The sequence below is a fragment of the Sitophilus oryzae genome, unplaced genomic scaffold, assembly GCF_002938485.1.
Source record: "Sitophilus oryzae breed Bouriz unplaced genomic scaffold, Soryzae_2.0 scaffold_213_pilon_pilon, whole genome shotgun sequence".
Classification (NCBI taxonomy): domain Eukaryota; kingdom Metazoa; phylum Arthropoda; class Insecta; order Coleoptera; family Curculionidae; genus Sitophilus; species Sitophilus oryzae.
In genome coordinates, this window is record NW_022146767.1 from 1,622,654 (window position 1) to 1,646,050 (window position 23,397).

General features: G+C 33.5%; 1 protein-coding gene across 2 annotated transcripts in view; it reads left to right on the top strand.

Annotated features, from left to right (window-relative positions):
• The window catches only part of LOC115884223 (protein gustavus), a 245,167-nt gene that overhangs the window by 106,791 nt on the left and 114,979 nt on the right, over positions 1–23,397 (top strand). Inside the window, exon 1 of one of the 2 annotated variants that reach the window (XM_030902727.1) lies at positions 1,479–1,992. The exons of the other annotated variant lie outside the window; for it this stretch is intronic. Coding sequence (XP_030758587.1) covers positions 1,502–1,992 — 491 coding nt within the window. The 5' untranslated portion in view covers positions 1,479–1,501. Of the gene's footprint in view, positions 1–1,478; positions 1,993–23,397 lie in introns of those variants that run through there. 2 annotated transcript variants of the gene reach the window in all.

Sequence of the window (23,397 nt, forward strand, 5' to 3'; positions counted from 1 at the left end):
GTACATGTACATTTTTTACCCAAGTGAGGCACCCTTCGGTTATTTTGGACTGATTTGAAAAACGGTAAAGAGAAAATATGTTTCTTTTATCGAGATCTACCAGCCCTGAAAATATTTGCACTTATTTAAGACTTACCCTGTATAATTTTCTAGACTAAGTTAGGGCTTTTAATATACCGTATGATCGAAAAAATGACGTCAAAGACGGCTGGGGAATGGCAATGGATGATAATTTCAGAGAGGTCAATCTCTACAAGTCATTTACTAAGAAATTGACATAAAATTAGTGTCAAAAAATTAACACTAATTTTAGAAAGATTTCAGACACATTTCTAAAAAAGAAATTTTTCTCGAATTTTAAATTACACCATTTAAAAATCATTTTTGATCAGCATAAAAATAAATTACAACTTTCTTAAGGACAACAACTGGCAATAAGCGTCAAACTTATCATCCATTGTTATTTCCCAGCTGTATTTGACCGTTTTTTTTTGGAACGTTTGGTATAAATACAAATCATTGTTATATTTATATTATGCAATAATGCAATAAACTTTTGAATTCAGTTGGTTAAAATAAAAAAATGACAGATTTAAATAAAAGGACTTAAATTTGTCGAATCCTGGAAAAACAATTATATGAAAAATGGCAAATTGGCACCAATGCAATGGGATCACCAAAAATATCGAAATATTTTTGGTGAGGCTATGTCGCCAATCGTTTTATTTTGCTTTATCTCTTTAAAAAAAAAGGTAAATTATGTGCAATTAACTTATTTTGATTCAAAAAATAGGTACTTGTTCTATGTCCATGGAATATTGGAACTCCCTCTATATTTTGAATGTACAAGAGGCAAAAAATGTAGTAAATACTATAGAGGGACCATTTTACCAAAAGTCGTGGTGGAGTTGGTTAGGAAAATATTTATACTGAAATTTATGTAGGGGTGGGCGTAGTTTTTACCCTTTCCGTACTTTTTCTTGATTTTTGAGAAAGTCAAATGTTAAAGCACTTAGCGAAACATAGACACCCAAAATCTCCTTCAAATTGGAACAACGGTTCTTAAAATATCTGAAAAAATGTATTTATTTGTTTAAAGCTTGATACACTCTAGCGGACAAAGGTAGCACTTTGGATTATATTTTTTTTATATCTTCATTTAAATGATTGGTTAAAATAAAAGAAAATCATTGATTTAAATTTGTAGAATTCTGGAAAAACAATTGTTAGAAAAATCTTAAATTAAGGGACCGATGGGATCACCAAAAATAATGGAAAGTTTTTTTCGGCAAGTGAAAGTCGCCAATCGTCCCGAATTGACAACAACGCCCATCGCCGAAACGACGACCGCGACCACCCCCTCTCTCCCTCCCTCCACGCCACCCCCTTTTATTCCCCTCTTTCTCTGGCGACGTCGCGTCTCTTTCTTTTTCTCGCCGCCGCCGCCGCGCGATCCGACCGACGGACGTCGCGAACATCAGTGCTGGCGGGTGCCGTGGTCATGTTAACAACGTCTCCCCTACAACAACAACAACAATCGCACCGACAACAACAACAAACCGGTGGCGGCCGCGTCCACTACCGCCAATACAACAACCTCTACCCGCCATCATCGCTGGCCGCCGTTTTTTCCACGACGCCTTTACTGTTCTACTCCGATAATTTCCGTAGTGTAGTAGTACCGAATTCTGTGATACAACAACAACGAAGAGGGTACGTGTTCGTGTCGACGACGACTACGTGCTGGGGTGGTGGGAGTACCGCGGGACAGATCCTGTGGGTTCCGGTGTTGGTGCAACAGCAGAATCAGCAGCATCAGCTGTCAAGGTCGATAGCGTGCAAGGTGCAGCGGCGGTACGAGGGCGTCGCGGCGGGTCAAGGACGGTACTGCTTCGGCGCGGCTACAACGCAAAGGCAGTACCAACAGTATCAGGGGGAGTGGGCGAGGAGGGCGGGAGGTTGTGCTGGAAGCGGGGGTGATATGGAGACGAGGTTAGAATCACTGCTTGTTTTCCTGTAATATAAATATTGTTTACCGGTACTTTTTTATGTTTTTTGTAGAAGAAATAATATAGTGTCTTTTTAATTTTCATTCAAAAACTCTTAAGATTAATATACGGTATGTTCCCCGGTCGTTTTTTCAAGAGGAAAGTAAATAACAGGTTTTTTTCTTCATAGCAGCTGTTAAAATTGCTTTATATCTATCAAAAATAAACTAACTTTAAACTAAAAAAAGTAGATAAAATAGTACTTTAACCGCAAGGGTAGATTAAATGATACTTTAACAGCGAGGATAGGTTAAAACCTTTATTTCTTCTCGCACGTTTTTAATTGCTTCCATTTTTGAAAATTTTTGTATTCCTTTTCAAAAGTTATTCGGGATTTAAATGGAAGTAGTTTGGATATGGCGTTTGCCGCCTCAACCTGAATATCTGTTGGTAATTTACCTATTTCGTTTTGAGCCATTTCTGGCTCCAATTCAATCAGCAATCGACACGAAAGAAATTAAAAATATTGACTCAAAGCTGACAACTAAAGAGACAGCTTTATTTATTTGTCAAATTACATAGAAACCAACGCCAATCCAGCACAATATTTTTTCTATTCGTAATAAATTCCTTGAAATAAAAAGTTCTGAATATTTTTTAAAACGTAACTTGCTACGGAAAAAAATATCGGGCCTGATGAATAAAGAGAAGCAATTGCTTTTTCTATAGAACTATCTTTGTTGGTTTTGTTGTTTACAAATTGTATAAGTCTATTTCAAGAAATTTAAGTAAAAGCATTTGGTTAACTTTTATTCAATTAATATTTTCGGTCGACGATAAAATATCGTCTAAAAAATAACTATTATTTCACCCCTTCTCGGGGGTGAATTGAAAAAAAATTACCAAAACTTTGTATTTGAAGGTCTATTTTCTTGGACTATATTGATTTTTTGAAGAAAATGCATTCTCCGTAAGAGTTTTTGCTGGTTTAGTTTGGTTTTTATTTTTCCCGTTTATATTCTGAATTCTTCTCTTTCTTCCCGTTTATATTGAAGAAAATAAACAAAATGCGAAAATATAGTTTCTAATAGACTTTTTTCAATCAAGTTCATTTCAATCGTTTTCATTTTTTGATAGATGATTATTATTAACTTTAATTAACATTTTATGTTTTTTGCTGTTGTCAAAGTAACACAGTTTCCATAACATTGAACTAAATTGTGTTATTCTGTAACATTTTAAAACAGAAAAAAATGTGACGTTATTAAAAATTAATGATAACCGTCTATCAAAAAATATAGACGACATTTAAAAATAATAAAAACATTCAACCCTATTTTTATCTATAAAACGGTATGGAAATTTGGAAAAGTGTAAATGGGATTAACTATTTTAGATAATCATAAAAAAAGTTTTTCCTTTTATAAAGACGATCCGGGAACATACTGAACATTAGAATTTTTTAAATTTCCAAATTGAAAAAGAAATTAAGTACCAGGTGGTCAAAATAAAACGACCACATACCTAGTAAGTAGGGATAGATGTAATATTTTAGTTCGCGCGTTACTATGTCAACATTTTTTGACAATTACAGCTTACAGCTGATCGTGTGTTATTCGAAGTCCTTGTTACACCAATAGGGGTTTAAAAAAAAGACTAGACTGGAAAATGACTCAGGATCAGCTGTCAGTGTTAAGAACTTGTGTCATAGGCATGGTGAAGGTTGAAGAGAAATTGTATTTCTACGCATTGAAATGAGTTTTATTTGATTAAACTAATCCGTATTTTTACATTGCATTTAATTTATATTTTCCAAAAGAAATCCAATAAATGCCAGATCCATTATTTTAGTGGGGTTTCGATAATTTTGGTTATATTCTTGATAATGGTCGTAAGAATAACAAAAACCTGCACTAATATCTATTAAATATTAATTAATAATTCTAAATCATGCCTGTTGAAGAACAATTCAATTAAACCAATATATTTTTTAATTGTCGGTGTAATTTTATTAAATTTTTTTGAAGTTTGGGGAATATAAATCTTGAAATTCAAAGAATATGGTATTTTTCCCAGCTTTTTTATGGTATTTTTTCCATCCAAGCTGGGAATAACCAAGAGAGACCCTAAAATATTAGAGTGGATACGACAAAAGATCCTGGTAATAGATGTCATCCACAGAGTCAAGTTCCTCAAATGGGCAGGACACCTGGCAAGAAGAACGGACAACAGATGGATCACAAAAATTACAGCATGATACCCACGAGAATTAAGAGACCTAGAAGAAGACCGAACCTGAGATAGGACCATGATATTAAAAAATTAGCAGGGTTAAGCGACGTAAGGCGATGCTAGTTGATGGACGGGTGACCGGTTCGAAACTTTGCATCGTGCTGTTGTCCAAGGGAAAAGTGTAAAATCTATTGATACACACTGCTCATTCACGCCGGTTCGAGGCCGGATGAAATCGGATATCTCGTGAGTAAGAGTTAATTTAGACACTTCCTAAGTCGGTAGGCCATTGACCATGATATGGCCGAGGACCGCGGTTCGGATTCCGCGTAAACAAAGTAGGTCCCGTCCAGTTTCGCCATTGCAGCACAAAGGAAACGTTAACTTGAACCTCACACACACACAAAATTAGCAGGGATAACTTGGGCCCACATAGCCAACAATAGACAACAATGGGCCCAACTACAAAAAGAGTACCTAAATGTGAGGGAGGCTACACCATAATTGGAAATGGTCGAATCAGCTGAAAATGATGATAGTATTATTAAATGTTGTTGAATTAAAGAATTGCTATTGTTAGTCTTACTTTGAATTGAGAAATTGAAGCAATTGCAGGAAAATGCAAAGTCGAAAAATTTTATATAAAAAATTTTTGATGTCTTTTTTTTAACTCAAATTTATTATAATTTTACATTTTGTATAATAAAATTATTACAAATATTCCAAATTTATTATTCCTCTTGTTACCAACCACCAGATATTTTCAATAGCATCAAAAAGCACGAGCTTCGTTACAGAGCCAAATTACCAAATTCATTGCTAAACATAATAAAATATCCGACATATGAAACGTACGCCTACTAATCACACGAAATAGGATAACATTTACTGCATAATATTTACCCAATAATTTAGCCGCTGTATTTATTTAAACATTGGAAATTTCATTTGAATTTCGACAAATATCGTCGAACACGGTTGAGTTTTGCAATTGCGAACTAATTTTTGAACTCGGAACGGCTGAAACTACGTAGCCCCCATTAAATAAATATCAATTATATATCCTAACGGTGATAATTAATTAATAGATCAATACGCTTCGCGATACCCCTTTAAATAAAATTGGAGAGTTAATAAATAAAATGGGAATACGGCTTTTAATCTTTTTTTTTATTTGGATGGAGTGCATATACTTTTGGCGTAACTGTTATTTTTAAAATAAAATATTGAGTACATAAAATTAATGCAGTTTTTTATTTATTATCATATATTATTTTATTAGCTACGGGGAAACCTTTCTTTTATATTATGTTTAATGACATTTGTATTGGGTCATATTCAGTAACTATCAATTCGAAGTTGGTCAAAGAATGACTATAACGTAATGTAAAGATTTCAGTTAACGTCTCCTTTTTGCTGCCAGGGCTAATCTGGACGGGGCCTACTTTGTTTACGCGGAATCCGAACCGCGGTCCTCGGCCATATCATGGTCAATGGCCTACCGACTTAGGAAGTGTCTAAATTAACTCTTACTCACGAGATATCCGATCTCATCCGGCCTAGAACCGGCGGGAATGAGCAGTGAGTGTCAATAGATTTTACACTTTAGCCTTTACTGGACAACAGCACGATACAGAGTTTCGAACCGGTCACCCGTCCATCCACTAGTATCGCCTTACATCGCTTAACTTCGGTGTTCTAATGGGAACCGGAGTTTGGACGTAGCTGGGCCGTTCCCAGAATGACTAGATATAAAATAAAACAAACTATTTTATTAATAATAGAAAACAAATTTCTTGCAGTAGAGGTATATAATAAAATTATATAAAGATTCTTGCCACTTAACTGCTAATATAGAAATTTATTTCTACGCTGTGTTTGTCATAATGCGGATCAACCTGCTCTCACTACCAGTTTCGGAGCCCTACTCCATCATCAGGTGAGCTTGGGAGATCCACAAAATGACAACCACAGCGCAGAGATAGTTAATTCTGACTTGTCGGAAAGTATCGGTTAGATATTAAGACCCGAACGGGAGATAGCGGCCTGCGTGCAATGGTAGTACTTTCGTACCACCGAGGCGCAACTATCGATAGTAAAAGGATGGTAAAAGGCTTTTTTTCAGGCAAGCCAAATTATAAAATAGAAAACAAAATTTCTTGCAGTAGAGGTATATAATAAAATTATATAAAGATTCTTGCCACTTAACTGCTAATATAGAAAATTAATTCTACGCTGTGTTTGTCATAATGCGGATCAACCTGCTCTGACTACCGGTTTCGGAGCCCTACTCCATCATCAGGTGAGCTTGGGAGATCCACAAAATGACAACCACAGCGCAGAGATAGTTAATTCCGACTTGTCGGAAAGTATCGGTTAGATATTAAGTCCCGAACGGGAGATAGCGGCCTGCGTGCAATGGTATTATTGAAACGGAATTTTTTAAACCAGTACCTTTTGACATTATTTTTCTACATTACTAAAATCCATTATTTACCTGTCGTGTGATGTCGATATTTTACAGCTACTTCAGTAGTATATGTTTAGTACGATCCTTGTAGTATATACGAGATGCACTTATCTACTACAAGATGGTATACAAACTTTATTGATGGTAACTTTATTGGTGTATAAGACTTTCTGCCTGGCCAGCGAGTATTAACTATAAACTGTGCTTCTGGGTCTACAGTTAATTTTCCCTCGATTTTTCCTCCACTTGAGTTCAAAAGACACAAAACACACGTAATAACACGAATCAAAATGCATCATCTTCCAAAACGCAGATATTTGACATAAATTGACACAAAATTATAACCTATAATTTGGCAAGATTTTGACAAACCTCAAAAATTTAAAGGCGAGGTCATACGCATCGGTAGTTTGTCGTTCATCGTTCCGTCAAACCAATAAAATTGAAATATGATCTGCCATTTTTGAAATAAACCGATAAAACTGGTTAAAAACAACAAGAGACGACGCATGACGGATTTATATTTAAACCCATCCATAGTTAACTTAAAAATATTAGAAACTTTTTTTAGTAAGATAAATAGATTGGTATTGGACGTCATCTGCTTTTATTCTGTCATCGTCTGTCGAAATCTTACCTGAGAAAAAAAACAGTATAGAGTATAGCCTCTGCAAAACCGTCTCACATACTGGCTTTTGTCACAGCCCTGAGACTGTATGATGAGTTATAACTCAAGAAAGGGTAATTGAATAGATCTATGTATATAATACAATCAACTTGTATAACAGGAACAGTAGCAATGGTAATGTGCAATTTGTATTTTGAGATTTTAGAACACAATAAAGATGAATTTGCTCACCCTGTATACTTTGCTTATTTACTATTCTCCAATAGAAAGAAACCTGATCTAGAGATGTTTAGGAACAGAAAATAACCCTGTATACTTGGCTCATTTACTACATGTAAAACAATGAGCCAAAATATATAGAGTATTCAGCTCGGAGCAGTTGGAGAATCGATACTGTTACGTGCGTAGCAATAAACTGGCTGAAAATGAAGGGAATAAAGGGCGAAGCGAGGGGGGTTGTAGGGGTGAGGGTGCACGAAACCTCGCCACCCCTCGGGGAGGTTTTTCTACGACGAATGGATACCACGAAATTGAGGTCGTCGACCCAAAGGGCCACGGCATCTAAATCAAACGCCCAGTGCATTCACACCCAGACAGATATACAGTTTGTCTAGTCTAGTGCTGAAATACGCCGAAAAAGCGTGTAAAAGTTAATTGTAGGTTTCTGTACATATATCTAAAGTACTATATACTCAGTCTGATAATCTGAGTGTACAATGAAGTGAGGCATTGAGTGTTTTAAGACTTGTTTAAGTCAGTTTGTTATAAACTGTATAAATTATTCTATTTCAACCACATCATATATGCTAATTTTGATTTATTTTACAATATTAAACATTTTACATTACCTTTACATTCTTCTTCCATTTTTCTCACCTATTTTTTTGACTAAAATCTCACCCTTTCATGACCACATCCTCACACCATTTGATGGAGTCATTACGTCCTTTACTCCAACGTTGAGTCATAGAGTAGAGCTTCAGTAATCTTCTCCGCTGTTTTCGGTTGTTTCAAGTTAATTTAACATATTGCCATCGTTGGTTTACTTTTTAATTGTTCTTTGCCACGTGTGTCTGAGAAGACAACCAGCTCCTCTACTACCTTGTGAGTTCCTCTCAATAGCTCTAGTTCTACTAGCGATAATTGTTACCTTAAAATGTGACTAATCCACCTCTATGTGTTCTAGTTCTAATTGTAATTTCTACAATTGTTGTACTCAACGGTTTATGAATACTTGGAGTTAATGGCAATGTAGTTTTCCAGATCGCTGCGTCATACGTCAATACTGACTTGATAAATAAATGCCTTTATTGTCAAACAATTTTACAATTTGTAGACAAAAGTAAAGTAAACAAACAAAAGAGAATACAAAACAAGTATACAAATTACATTGTCAATCTTATTGTTTAAAATAAACATTTATAAATGTTTACAATGTCAAAGAATAAAAAAATAAAAATAAGATTCAAAAATATTTAGTAAGTTTATACTAAATATAGTAATGGCAAATATTAGACCAGTGTTTACAAGATCAAATTTGATTACCAAAATATAAGTCATTTACGGTGTAAAAAGCCTTGTCTAGTAAATACGATTTCAATGCTTTGCAAAGTGAAGAAAATTATGTTATGGATATGATTTCAAATGGTAGGTGATTGTGCATTTTTTTGAGTTGTATAATATTGAACTTTTAACTAACTCTGAGCATGGGGTAGATAGATAAAGATCTTGCTCCGCGTTCCTGAGTGGATAAGTGTGAGATGGCCTTTCTTGAGAAGCTGATACATGCTTACGTATTAGGCAAACGGATTCAAATATAAATAAGGAAGAGTTAATATTTTTAATTTTTTAAAAAAGTCCCGGCAATGAGTTCTGCTGTTTAGTCCCAGTGCATATCGAACAGCTCTCTTCTGGAGCTTGAAAATGCGGTCAAATTGAGTCGCACAACACGTACCCCAGAATGGAAGGGCATATCTGAGGTGCGATTCAAAAAGTGCATAATAAACAGTACTAGCCACTGACAAGTTAAGCTCCTTAGAAACAGATCTTAATGCAAAACAGGTAGAGCTTAATTTTTTCGACAAAGCATCGATATTGACATTTGAATTGAAGATTTTAAGTTTGGTAAGGTTCATCGAGTTTATGAGTTTTTTTTGGATCTTAGTAATATTGTTTAGCATTCCAAATGTTATTCTTGTCTTGCTTATTCTGTTTTTGGTGGGATACCAATGGTAAAATAATCTTCGTAATTAGCACTTTCTGACATCTTATTGGTATTTCTTATTTCACAATTTCAATGTATGATTTGTGTGTAAGTAATTCTGTAGCTACTAAACTAAGCTGTATTTATTTTGTTAATAGTATCTAGGAGGCATTGTTTGGACCTTTTCTTTTAATGCAAATTTCCTCAAAAAAATCAAATCGTAAGCTATGACTAATAGAGCAATTTATTTTTTAGTTTTGAAAGGCTTAGGAATAGTGAAATAAAAGATCCACGTCTGTTTTTAAATCAAGAAAGTTGATGGTGATGTCTAGAATTAAACATCAATAGTTGAAAAAAAACCTCTTTGATGGCTTTGTAGATATCTGCTATCGTAACTCAGATGATTTTTTGGATTTTAAATAATATCGAAAACGATAAATATATTTTCAAATATTCATCGTTCAGGTATATGAGGTATACAAAATAATTTCCATAATATTTTACGAGCAAAATCCAACTAACTATATATTTTTGAACGTTGACTACTGTGCTCGTAAAATTATAACTAATTCCTCAGCTAATTACAACAGCAATTTAGGACCTTGAATTTCTCATTTTTGCGCCGCCAAGATTGTTATCGCGACTATCGAGTAATGAAATTTTAACCGAATATGTTAAATTACTGGTCCACCTACGCACTGGGCTTGGCCAAATTCACTCTTTTTTTTTCTAACTTAATTACCAGTTACGAAATATGAAGGGGGTGGAAGACTTTTTTTCTGATATAACAACGTAGAAGGTCGTATATTTTTGACCATTCTTTATGGGGTGTGTTCTTTTTTGACAATATTTCCATTCTTTAGGAAATTTTGCTCTTATTTTATCAGTTAAAAGCTGAAAATTGACTAAATACTGTCTTTCTAGATTTACATTTATCATAGATTACATTTCAAAATAAAAAAAAAACAGAAGCACGACTTTTTGTTTTGATTTGTGAGTAAAATCATTTGACAAAATTATTTATTTAAAAAAAAATGAGTCTGTATACTTGGCCTATGTCAGTGATAGAGCCAAGCTTCTGAAATCAATAATCGAAGGGAAGATAGAAGGGGAGAAGAGGACTTGGGAGACGCAAACACTCGTGGATGAAAAACATAAGACATTGGAGTGGTCTAGACTCACACTCACTGTTTCGAGCTGCACAAGTTTGCCGGATGCAAAGTTTGCAATGTTTCGCCGAAATTGTTGCCAACTTTCAATGAAGATGGTACCATAAAAAATATTATTATATCATTATCATTACTGGGTATTTGCATTATTATGAACTAGAAATTCCTGAGGCAGAACTGAAAGATACGTACAACTTATCTTCCATTTGAGATTTCTGTTTCATGAGCTACCTTTCTTTGTGTATTAACGTGTTTTGTGTTTTTTTTTAATTAATTTAGTTATTCCCTCATATAAAACATATATACAACACATAAATAATGTACAGCATATACATATCATAGAAGATCTGGGTGTCGTCCTTCTTCATTTGTCGCAGCATCAGTGACCTGTTGGTACCAGATCCTGGCCAGATGGTATCGAAGGCATTCTTTTCTTAATTATTTCTGTCGTCGATTTCTGAATTTAGTGTATGATTCTTTTTAATATTAACCATTTGATCCTCTTTTTGAATTGTATAAATTTCAATTTTTTACCTCCTCTGCTAAACTATTGAATGTTGGAATTGTTTTTGTTGTTAGTCTCTGTGTTAATGTCTTATTTTTTACTTTATGGCATCTAATATGTGACTTTCTCCTTGTTTGGTAATTGTGAACTTCCTTGTTTGTATTTAATTTAATATTTAGCAAGCTATTAAAAAGTATTAATTGTTTTATATCTAGTTCTGGCACTGTATCAAATAATATGTGTGTTGGTGTTCTTTTTTGTAATTTATATATTAATTTTAAAATTTTATTTTGTTGACGTTGCAATGCGTTGAAATTCTTTTCGGTCGTATTACTCCATATATTCATTAAATAGTTTATCCTTGAGGTAAACAGTGCGTGATATGAAGGTTTTCTCATGTTATTTGGTATCAATTTTTGAATTTTTATTAAAGCTGCAATTGTGCGTATATTTTAATTTTTCATTCATATTATTTTGTATTTTTAACCCTAAATAGTTGATTGTTGATGTTTCTCGTAGAATATGGTTTTGTAGTTTTATTTGTAAGTTTAATTTTTGTTTTGTGGTTTTAAATATCATAGTTTTTAGCTCGTTTATGGTTAGGAGATTATTGTAGCACCATCTTTGTACTTTTTGCAGGTCTTTGTTGATGTTTGTTTCAAGGATGTTCTGATCTGTTCCTGTATATACTAAACATGTATCATCGGCATATCCATATATGACGCCATTTAATGCTACTGCGCAGAGATCGTTTGTATAAAGGATATACAGGAGAGGTGGTAGATTTCCTCCTCGCGGTATCTCTTTTTGTGGTGGATCTTTTAAATAGCTTTCCGTTAGTTCTAGTATGAGTTGATTCAGTTTGTATTTTTGTAATTTTTCATTTAATTTGTTTATGTGTAGTGTGAAAGAAACATAGAAGTGCAGATAGTTAATCCCATGGTATCCCACAAAACTGTATTTTCTTCGTATATACTGATCAAAGTATCGTCTTTTGACCACTCTTTGCGAGCAGCTGCCATTTTAAATTAATAATTCTCTGCTAGAACTATCACAATACGAAACGTAATCGTATTTCAGAAGTAGCTATCCGCTACTAAAAATAATATGTATACACTTGAGAGCAAATCTTTGCGGGTAAACTATTGATATTAAAATGAATATTTTCCGATAAGTAGTCGCAGACGTGTATCGACATGCGAGAACTACTATCGAGAGTTTCTCGCGCGAGTAATACTCTCAAATGGACACTTACCTTTAGATAGGAACCATCGGAAACAAGAAATACCCATCTCCCGCGATAGTCAAGCAGCCTTAAGCGCGATCAACTCTGTAACTATCAATTCGAAGTGTGTCAAAGATTGTTCTAGAAAATCTGAACAAATTAGGCAAAGAAAATAAAGTTCTCCTACTCTGGGTTCCAGCCTACCAAGGGATAGAAGATAATGAATAAGCAAACGATCTAGCTAGAAAAGGAGCGAACACTCCACTAACTGGATCAGAACCGTTCTTCTTCCTAAGTTTCCAACTTAAGGCGGATCTCAAGCACCTGGAAAATTCCTCCAGTAACCTGGAATAGAAATCTTCTAACCGGTCTAAGACACTCGAACAAATTTCTCAGGACTTATGATCATTTAATTAAGAACAATCTTCGGATCGTCGCGAGTTTTTTAATAAGACACTGTCTCGTCAATGAGCAGCTAGTTAGATTGAAGCTGAGAAACAACGGCAAATACATATTCTGTAGGTGAAATGGGGAAACACCAAAACACTTTATCACTGAGTGCGCCGAATATCGCGCTGATATCAAAGATAGAGAATTATCCATTGGAGATACTGGCTTTTTTCGACGCCTTGACTATGAGTCCAAACTTAGATAACTCTAAGAAATGGGGACACAATCTACATACCTTTTCTTAAAGTATCGATCATTGTGATCAATACATCGTAAAATGCTTTAAAAGTCTATTACGCTGTACTTTCGGGTCCCTCTCAGGGGTCGGGTAAAGCGGGTGTGTGGCCGAAGGAAATATAAATATTATATTTCAGAAATCTGCCTAAGACTTAGCCCGATGCTGTCGTGTTAAGCCACACCTAAAATTCCAAACACACGTGCTTTAATTAAGGTTTGTAGAGCTTCAGCATTTGTCATAAAATAGCGAGCTACAAAACCATACAAATTATATATCACTGTAATCACAAAACTTCGTGAAATGGACTCTTATGTTGTAATAATACGACCAAGTGTCTGCCATTTACCCTCAACGTGATGGGCAGATACGGGACTGCAAATAGGTGTAAATAATAAGAGCAAACTGTCACCACACAGCAGCCCACCATCCCCCTCGCCGCACCCTCCCCGCTGACCCCACCGTTTGTCATCGTTAGCCTAATCCGAAATTATGTTCGGATCGTGACTTTCCGCAGGCCGTGGCAACATGAACCGGTATGACAGCCCTTCATTATGTCATTACCGCGACTAGACGTACGCGTCGCGCGGAGCTATAATTATTTGGAAAGGAATAAATACAAGAGGATATAGAGATACCTGAGGGCAGCTGAATAGTATAACTTGGATAATTTAATCAAAAAATCAAGTTGAACTTCGATTAAGTTCGATTAAATGAGTTTTAAGACAAAGAAAAAATGATTGTGGTTTCACTTTTCTGTTAACGTTTTTATCAGTAAAAAATTACATAAATCCTTAAAATTTTGATGCATTTTAAAGTTTAATATGTATTGTTCTAGTAAATTATTTGACATTTTAGTATCCCTTTCTATATTAAAAATAAAAAAAAAATCCATTTGTGAATTATACGAGGGAAAACAAAGTGTTGATATTTAGGTGAAAGTTTGAAACACCCTGTGGAATATATTAACAAAGCAAGAAATTTAAAAATAATTTTATCATCTAGATGTACCTTTTCTCCATAGTTTTTTTATTCCCTCTATTATATTAATAGCTTTATTTTTATTAGATTTCGCTTTTGAATGATACAGTAACGATTTACAGCAATTTTAGCATTGAAAGTATGCCTTTGCTTTTCCTCAATAACACACTTATAAAATAGTGTTTATTGTTTTTGTTTAATATCACTGGCATTGAAAAGTTATATTATTATTGGTTATTGACGTTTACTCTAGTAGCAATGGTTTTATGTTCTGAAGTATCCGCTATTGTTGTTTTAATTGATCATGGTAGAGTAGAGGTGGCAATTCTAGTTCCTTGGGAGGAAGTAGTTCTTTAGTTTTAGTTCCTCCAGAGGAATAGTTCCTTGAACTAGGTCTTTAGTTCACAATAGTTCCCGACTAACATTGACATCCCCCTTACTTGCTAATGCGTTTCGTTGTCAGTCAGAACTATTTACAGTATGCTCTGTATAATTTTTATAATGTACGGAGATATAACGAGACCTGTAATTGTTTATGTTAAAAACGTATAGGTAAGTTTTATTGCAGATAAAAAAAAAATAAAAAAAACTCAAATCAGAATTTAAAAAACTATATCACAAATCAATTGGAACAAATATTACAAAAATTTTACGAAAAATTGCGTTTTTCCTCACTTCAAGCTTTTTGTTTTTGTCTAAAAATTCAGAATATCTACTTCGTTTTATAAGATATTTCTTAATTTTAGGGACCTAAAGTGAAACAGTTCCATAAAATATTTAAAAAACAAACTAAAAATCAAAAACAGTATCCACGACAATTTTCTGTGGTAATTACGCCGCGCCGGCTGCGGCAATAGACAAGGCCGAATCCATCGTCGTCGCCTTGTATTGTATCTCGGATCTGCCAACTGAATAGATTCCCGTGAACTAGTCTTTTAATAGTTCCTCTATGTCCGGATTCGATAACATACGGCTCGCACTCCCCACGCCTGCCTAGCATCAATCGCGCTGGCTGATCCATACGTAAACTAGTCTTTTATTTAGTTCCTCTAGTTCCTTTAGGTCCGGATCCGATAACATACGGCATAAGGCTGGCACTCCTCACTCCTGCCTAGCATCGATCGCGCTGGCCCGATCCGTTCGTACGTAAACTAGTCTTTTATTTAGTTTAGTTCCTCTAGGTCCGGATCCGATGACGTACGGCTGGCACTCCCCACGCCTGCCTAGCATCAATCGCGCTGGCTGATCCATACGTAAACTAGTCTTTTATTTAGTTCCTTTAGGTCCGGATCCGATAACATACGGCTGGCACTCCCCACGCCTGCCTAGCATCAATCGCGCTGGCTGATCCATATGTAAACTAGTCTTTTATTTAGTTCCTCTAATTCCTTTAGGTCCGGATCCGATAACATACGGTTGGCGCTCCCTACTCCTGCCTAGCATCGATCGCGCTGGCCCGATCCGTACGTATGTAAACTAGTCTTTTATTTAGTTCCTCTAGGATCCGATAACGTACGGCTGGCACATCCCACTCCTGCCTACCATCGGGCTACGCGCGCTAGCCGATCCGTCGCCGTCGCATATTATTCTATATCGGTCACAGTCTCGATCCCAGAACAGGTCCTGAGGAACTAGTTCTTTGAGAAACCAGGAACTAGTTCCTTTCATTCCGGGGTCGGAATAGTTCATTGGAACTAGTTCGTTCACGAACTACATACCTCTATGGTAGATTAACTTTGGGACCTCAAACCATCTCTGCCGGAGTAACTGCCTAACGACTATGTCATGTAAATGACACATAATTTTTATAAAAATTAAAAAAATAAGGAGAAAAGTAATAAAAATTTAATAAAATCACGCACTGGTCTTCCAAGCTCGGTCTACTACCGCGCGTTCGTTGTATAAAAATTAGGATAAGCATGGAAGGAGTCTACCATATCTTCTAAGAATTAAAAGTTTAATTTTTAAATTATTTTCATATTCATTAAGTCCAAAATTCTGCTACTTCAGTTCTTTAAAAATGCCAAAAATTTTAAAATTTTCATTAAAAATTTATTCGTTTTTGGACTTGTATGTTTTGCTTCTAGACCGACGATATTATAAATATATGGTTATGAATATCATATTTTTTAAATTTAATTGATTATTTCTAAATCTGTTTGGGTAATATTCATTTCCATTTTCAAAATTTCAAACAATAAAGGTTGCTATCTCCAGAAGTATATTTTTATTTCTTATTTCTGCAAGACGAATATCTGCTATCTCCCTATTGTGTCTGAAAAAATTGACGTAACACGAAATATTGAGTTTTATTGTTCCCAGCAAATAAAACTCTTATTTCTTTATCATATTAACGCATCAAAATACTTCCTACATGTGTACATATTTTTTCGTACCGTTTTTTTGCTCTTCTGTAAAATTAGGAATAATGGAGTTAGCAGTTTATCACGTTTCACCGACGATATAAGTTTGGTTGTGTGTATAATTATTAGTGGAAAAGTCAAAAGTTTGATAACTTTTTCTACTAATTGAAAATTAGTATTATAAAAATTGAAACCCAATAATACAATATTCTAATATTATTTTATCCATATTTATTCCCTTTAACGAATCTTCTAAATTCTTTTAACAATAATCATCCACTCATCCAACTTATCTCGAAAATTCACTTTAAACGTTCTTTCGGTTCATCTTTAACCTCTTTCCTTTCGCAGCCAAGTGTGAGTAACTGTCGCATTATGTGCACGTCTGTTTCAAATCTTCTATATTAAGACATTTCTGAAATGTTCAAACTTTCATAAAACCCATTTGGAACGGTCTATTCGTGGCGATTTATATGCAATCTAAAATTAAATAGAAATACACACACAAGCTATTTTAAGTTAGCATGCCTAAGTTTTTTTTACTAAGGAAACAAATAGAACCAGCAAAAAAAAACATTTGTTACAGGAATCTTTGCAAGACAAAAATATTAATTATGTTTTTGTACGTAGTGCGTATGTGTTGGCTCATTGTTATAAGACAATAATACATGTATAATTATTACATCTAACGCAGGAGAAAAAAAAACAGTATACACACTTGCTGAAGGCAAGGTTAACTTAACACATGTCCGTCTAATAATTTTATATAAAAAGAGCCAGTTATATTCGGTTTGGAAGGAAATTATTGCCTAATCTTGAATATTTTTTATTTTATTTTATTTTTGTATCATTATTTTAATTGTTTTTTCGATCGCTAATGAAAGTGATTCCTCCCTTGCTTAATCCTCTTTCATTTGCGTCAATGTATTTTGTTGTGTTGTCATTTTGTTTCAGCTTTTTCTTAGTATTTTAATTCCTTCACAAATTAACGAACTAAATACAGCCAGCAATAAAGTAGATCTCAAAATGAATTTAACAAAAACTAAAGTAATGTAGAGGGTGGGTCAAATTCGACGCTTTTAAATGGAAGCAACCTTTTCTATAGGAGATAGACAAAAACTGATATCGGTGTCTGGAGCTCATTTTTTGTCAAAAACATGATAGTGAAAACCGCATATTGATATCTATTACCGTTTCGGAGTTACGGGGTGTTTTTCAAAAATATGCAGTTTTAACAAATCGCTGTAACTTTTTTGCTATGGAAAATTTTGTATTTTTATGAAAACATTTCCAAAGCACCTTTTTACGTAGAATTTAATGGTTTAAGTATAATTTTTTTAAAATTAATAATTTAAGAATTATCAACAGAAAATTTGATTTTTTATATGGGACATCCTGTATATTCTTAATGTATTGAAAAGAATTTAAAATTACCTTTTCAAAAATATAACACACTTGATATTTTGCTTGATTCCTCTTCGAGATATAGAGTATATAAAAATTCGCCCGCTTTAAATAAGTAGGCTTTGAACAGCACCGGCTTTAATGCAAAAACATTCTAGCTGTGAGCATCAATTAAAACGAAAATAATATTTGCTATGAGAGATGCAGAATTTTATAACAATTTAAAATATATTTAACCAACATCAACACATTTAAACTATATCTAATAACAATAAAAATAAATAGCAAACCAAGACATGAGATTTTGCTAGAGGTGTTCGACATATCGACCGTCTTCTGTTATGGACAGACGGGGCAGTTTTTGAACATTTCTCGCGGAATTCATTAACTCAGTGGGGGTGAAAGACTCCCTCTCATAACTGCTGAGTATTTTTAATTATGTCTAGATTATACGGAAGAATAAGGAACCTTTATTCTTCCGCAAATATATCCATAGGATTAGATTCATGGGCACTAAGTCAGGCGGCCTCGACGGCAAACGGCTGGGATCTTGGTTAGCTATCCAGTTATTCTTAAAATTGGCTGCAAAAATTTGCTGATAACTTCAGCGTTCAGAGGCGGTGCGTCGTCTTGTTGGAAAAATATGTTTTGAATTCCATTAAGGGCATATCATCAATAAAGGGCCCAAAGCCTACTAGCACAGAATATCTAGCTACGCAACAGAAGCCTCGTTACATGTATAAAATTGTAGGTAGCAAAAGGAGACAGACTTTTAAAGCCTGTCTCCAAATCTGGTATTTGGATGCGGTAGTTTCGCTACTACATAATAGAGGGCAATAAATTTAAAAGAAAACAGTTTTCTACAAACAAAATTTAAAAGAATTTTGTGCAGTGTTGCCATTGTGTAATTCATATCGTAATACTTCCTGATAAAGCCTACCTTCAAATTTGCTACATCATTTAAACATATTAAAATAGATCAGAGCTGTTTTTTTCAATTTGCCATGTTAGTTGGAATTAAATCTTATGAGCTAAATTACAATCACTTCCTGAGGTTTGATTGTATAATTGAATCCTGAATTTTCATTGTAATTCGGCGACAATATAATAAGTATTGTTCTACTATTATGATACCACTTCCTGACGTTCGATTGTGTTCATACCAAGTTCATGTCGTATAATCAGGAAAAAATTCACAGTCCTTTACAAAGATGCAACCGGGGGGGCATTGAAAATGATGAATAAAAACGTAAAAATATGATTAGTGTTAATATGAGTGTATTACATACATATGTTTAAATAACGAACTTAACCAAAAACAACAGATTTAAAGATTCACTGAAAAAGTAGTAATGTTAAAATTAAATAAAACATTATCAATAATAATTATGCGATCGCACCTATCCGTAAAACAAGCAAGCAAAAAAAAAGAATTCTTACGGAAAGTTACACTTTACGATATAATTTTTTAACTGTTAAAGGCAAACCCCATTTAAACACAAAACTTTTTAATACCTACTACTGTATCTAAAAGACTTTTTTTTAAATTACTAAATTCTTAGCCACGCTTCTGTTTTTCTTGGCTGTTGTGCGCACGTCACAGATTAACAGGCCCACGTTTGCACTACAAAGCGATGCTGCAGACCACTAGGTAGACCGGTCGTAGAAATTTATGTTATACAACTTGTAGTCAATCTACACAAATATTATCAAAACCTTTTTTTCTTTTAAAATGTGTTCAGATTTTGTAAAAAGTATAAGTCAAAATCCCAAAACTTAAATTTGATATGAGTTTCTTAGTTTTTAACTAATATAGTGGCGAATTACAAAAATTCCTTTTCAATGAAAATTAATGAGTTAAATAAAATAATTTAATAAATTACTAGCTTTTTTCCCGCGACTACGTTCGCGTTACACCTCGAATCGTTCATGCATTGATTTAAATGATTTTTTACTTCTTTATAGAGAGCTAGTGAGCATAGATGTTTTTTATTTTTCATCTTTTTTTATTTATTAAGAGCACTAATACTCTCTTTATAGGTTATTTTTTATTCTTTGAAGGATAATTGAGGAAGATATATATTTCGTTATGATATCACTAAATAAACCCTTGTATAAAATTTTATACTGTTTGGTTTATAATGTTATAATATTGCATTTTCGTACAGCAAACTTTCATTTCCTATTCTACTCCCTAAGGGTATAAATTTCATAAATTCGCTTTACCTTTGTGCCAATTTTTATGTGTATAATCCAGAGGTCACCAAGTTTTATATAAATTTTTACTAACTTTACTCATTTGGTTGGTGAATTTCAAAAATTTCTTCTAATTCTTTTTGTAGAATTTCATTCTTCTAGACCAAATAGTAAGGAATTTTCATACAACAAACTGTTCCGAGATAATTTTACTCTCTAAGAGGATGAATTTCCTAAAATCGCTTTGTGTAGCTAATTCACTAATGTCGTTTAAACGAACCTTTGTGACTGACACACCACTGACAATGACAAATAATTTATTTCTGGAGGTATTGTGTGTAGGTGTTTTTCAGGTATGTTTTAGTATTTAGTCGTTTTACACAAAGAAATAGCCATTAAGCACTATAAAAATACTTCATAACAAATCTACACATATATACCTTTCATTTAAAAAAAGAATCATCAAGATTGGTAGAGCGGTTTCGGCGGGATGGACGCAACAAAAAAACCCTTTGAGCTTTTATATATGTATGGATTAATTATTTTTCCAACATATTTTACTTTGCAAATTTTTATAAATATTCAGACTCGCCAATATCGTACTCCACCGTGTCCAACCTGTTTAGCCAAACGTAGGCCGATTCCTCTTCGGCGGCGTCGTGACCCTGGCCGAAGGAAGAGTCTTGAAGACGCTCATCCGCGCATAGGAATAAGTTGACTGCGTAGCGTATTGCGTATTAATCGATTCTGAAACTTTCTATCTCGTGTATAACATGTTACGCAAGTTTATTATTTAATCTCGATTTTAATAGATAAATGTGTAAAATGCCACCTGAATATCTTCCTCCATGATTTTTGTTATGGTAAAGTGATTTATATAAACTTTATTCAATAACGTATATTTTCCTCCATTTGGTGATTTTTTAATTTTAAGCGAAAATTAAGTATAACATTTTAGGAAAAAGAAATACTGTAATATTTAAAAGAATAAGGATAAATTAGTCTTATTTTGAAAGGAAAATATAGAGAAAACTCTTTCTATAGAAAAAGTCTTTATACTAACCAGAATCCGGTGACATATACGCGGTCTCACCGGAAACATTACTTATTACTTCGTATAACTTGAAGAATATCTACTTTTAATAATGAACACTTCAGAAATACACCAGTAAAAACATTTATTATTTGAGATTAAAACTCGAATTAAATTATAAATATTAGTTACCTATGTTGTTATAGCTTTTATAGGCCTGTTTAACGACTTAATAAGTTACCTAGCGAAAAAATCTGTGCGCATACCTACCACTATTGTTACAGGTTAATTCGTTAAAGAAATATATTACACAAGTTAAAAACGCTAAAATTTTAATGTAATTTGTTGGAATTGTATCTTCTTTAAATATAATTTAGACTTTTTAACGACTTTTAAGTTACCTAGGACAAAATTTGTGCACGTACCTACCAGTATTGTTACAGGTTAATGCGTGAAACAAATGTGTTACATATTATTCGTAGTATTAGTGGTATTATATTGGAATCAGCTTGGTATTAGTGGGGCATTATATGAGAAATTTTGGTATTTAATTTGAATTGTTGGCATTAGTATACAGACATTTGTCAGCGGTTTACTCCTTGTAGATAATCAAAAAGTTTTTTGAAAAAATTTGCTTTTTATGTCAGATCATTTCTATGAAAAATTACATTAGATTTTTATTAAAGACGCTGGGTAATTAAAACATTGACTAATAAAGCTTGTCCACTTTAAATAAGGGGTCACGAAATATCCTCCTTGGAGTGTTTGGGTTAAGGGGTGTATAATAAATTAATCGTTGTTTTTTAATAAAAACCATAAAACATTTATTTGTGAGTAACATATTGCAATGGTTGGATATCTCTCCTTTATAATTAGGTGACTAAAAATACACTAAAATAATTAGAAAAAATATCTTGTACTTATTTAGTAATTACGTCAATATTAATTAATTGACTTTCTAGTCTATTTTATTTTATGTACAAATATATTATTAAATTTTAAGCATTAAGTAATAAAACACTTTGTGGGGCCCTCTTATATCGTAAGAGGTTACGAAATATACTCCTGGTTACACCCCATACAGAAAACAGTGTAAGGGGTGTAAATAAATTGTATAATCACTGTTTTTTATAATAAAAACTATAAAACATTTCTTATTTGTGAGATTAGAGTTAGATTTAACCAATGCATTGGTTAAAATAAGTACATTCAGTACATATGTATGTGTTATAACATAATATAGCCATTACTATTATACTATTATTATTAAAATAATATGTGTGTAACATATTTCTTTAACGAATTAACCTGTAACAGACATTTATATGCCCAGTATGTTTTTGTTTAACAAACCAATCAGGAAAAATCCAAAACCTACCGTTATAGGAGATATAAGATGATTAAACTTATATAATGACAACTACTTATCGAATAACAAATTAATTACTACTGTCAGCTAGTTCAGCTACTGTCTAGGTAGAATATACCTAGAGTACCTACACCTACCTATGATGTAGGTAGATTAAAGCTTATTTTGACGTTACCTCTCACTTCGGTGTCACAAGCTGAATTTTTCAGGGATGGAAGTACAGTACATGATATGGGGACCCTTATTCCGAAAGTAGTACAAAATTAGACCCGGTAAAAGGGCGCTATCATCAAAAATCGATATATTAATACCACCGTATAGAGAAAACAAATACTTATTTTTTGATCCAGTACACAATAAAGTCTTCGTAGCGAGTAATTTTTTATAATTATTTACGCAAAAACATTTCCATTAGCGCTTATGACCAAAAAAAAACTTTAAACATGAATAATCATTTCAATCATGCGAAAATTTTGTTTAAAAATAGATTTTTTTTAATATAACTTTCATTTAACGAAAAACGAAGGCCTAAATGAAAAAAAAAAAAAAAAAAAAAAAAAAAAAAAAAAAAAAAAAAAAAAAGAAACAATTTAAAAGTTTCGCTTATGTCTTGACAAGGTATCAAAGCAAACCCCATATTTTTTGCTTTTAAACTAATAAAGATATATCAATAAACAATTAGCGATGTAATGGTTTTTGCGCGCGCTGGACGACTGCCGCCGCTGCGCCGAGATTTCCTATACCCTTGTATATATGACGTCATGGTGTGGCAAATGTAGCATTTTAATTCGATTTGGGCTCCCTTATATAGGATAACAGAAACATTTTCAATGTTAAAACGGCGTTAGCGATGGCTATGAAATGAATATCGCTGTCATTTTATATATAAATTTATATGGGAAATGTCATCGATCGTCCTTTTCCAGCCAACTAGACGCCGTTTTTT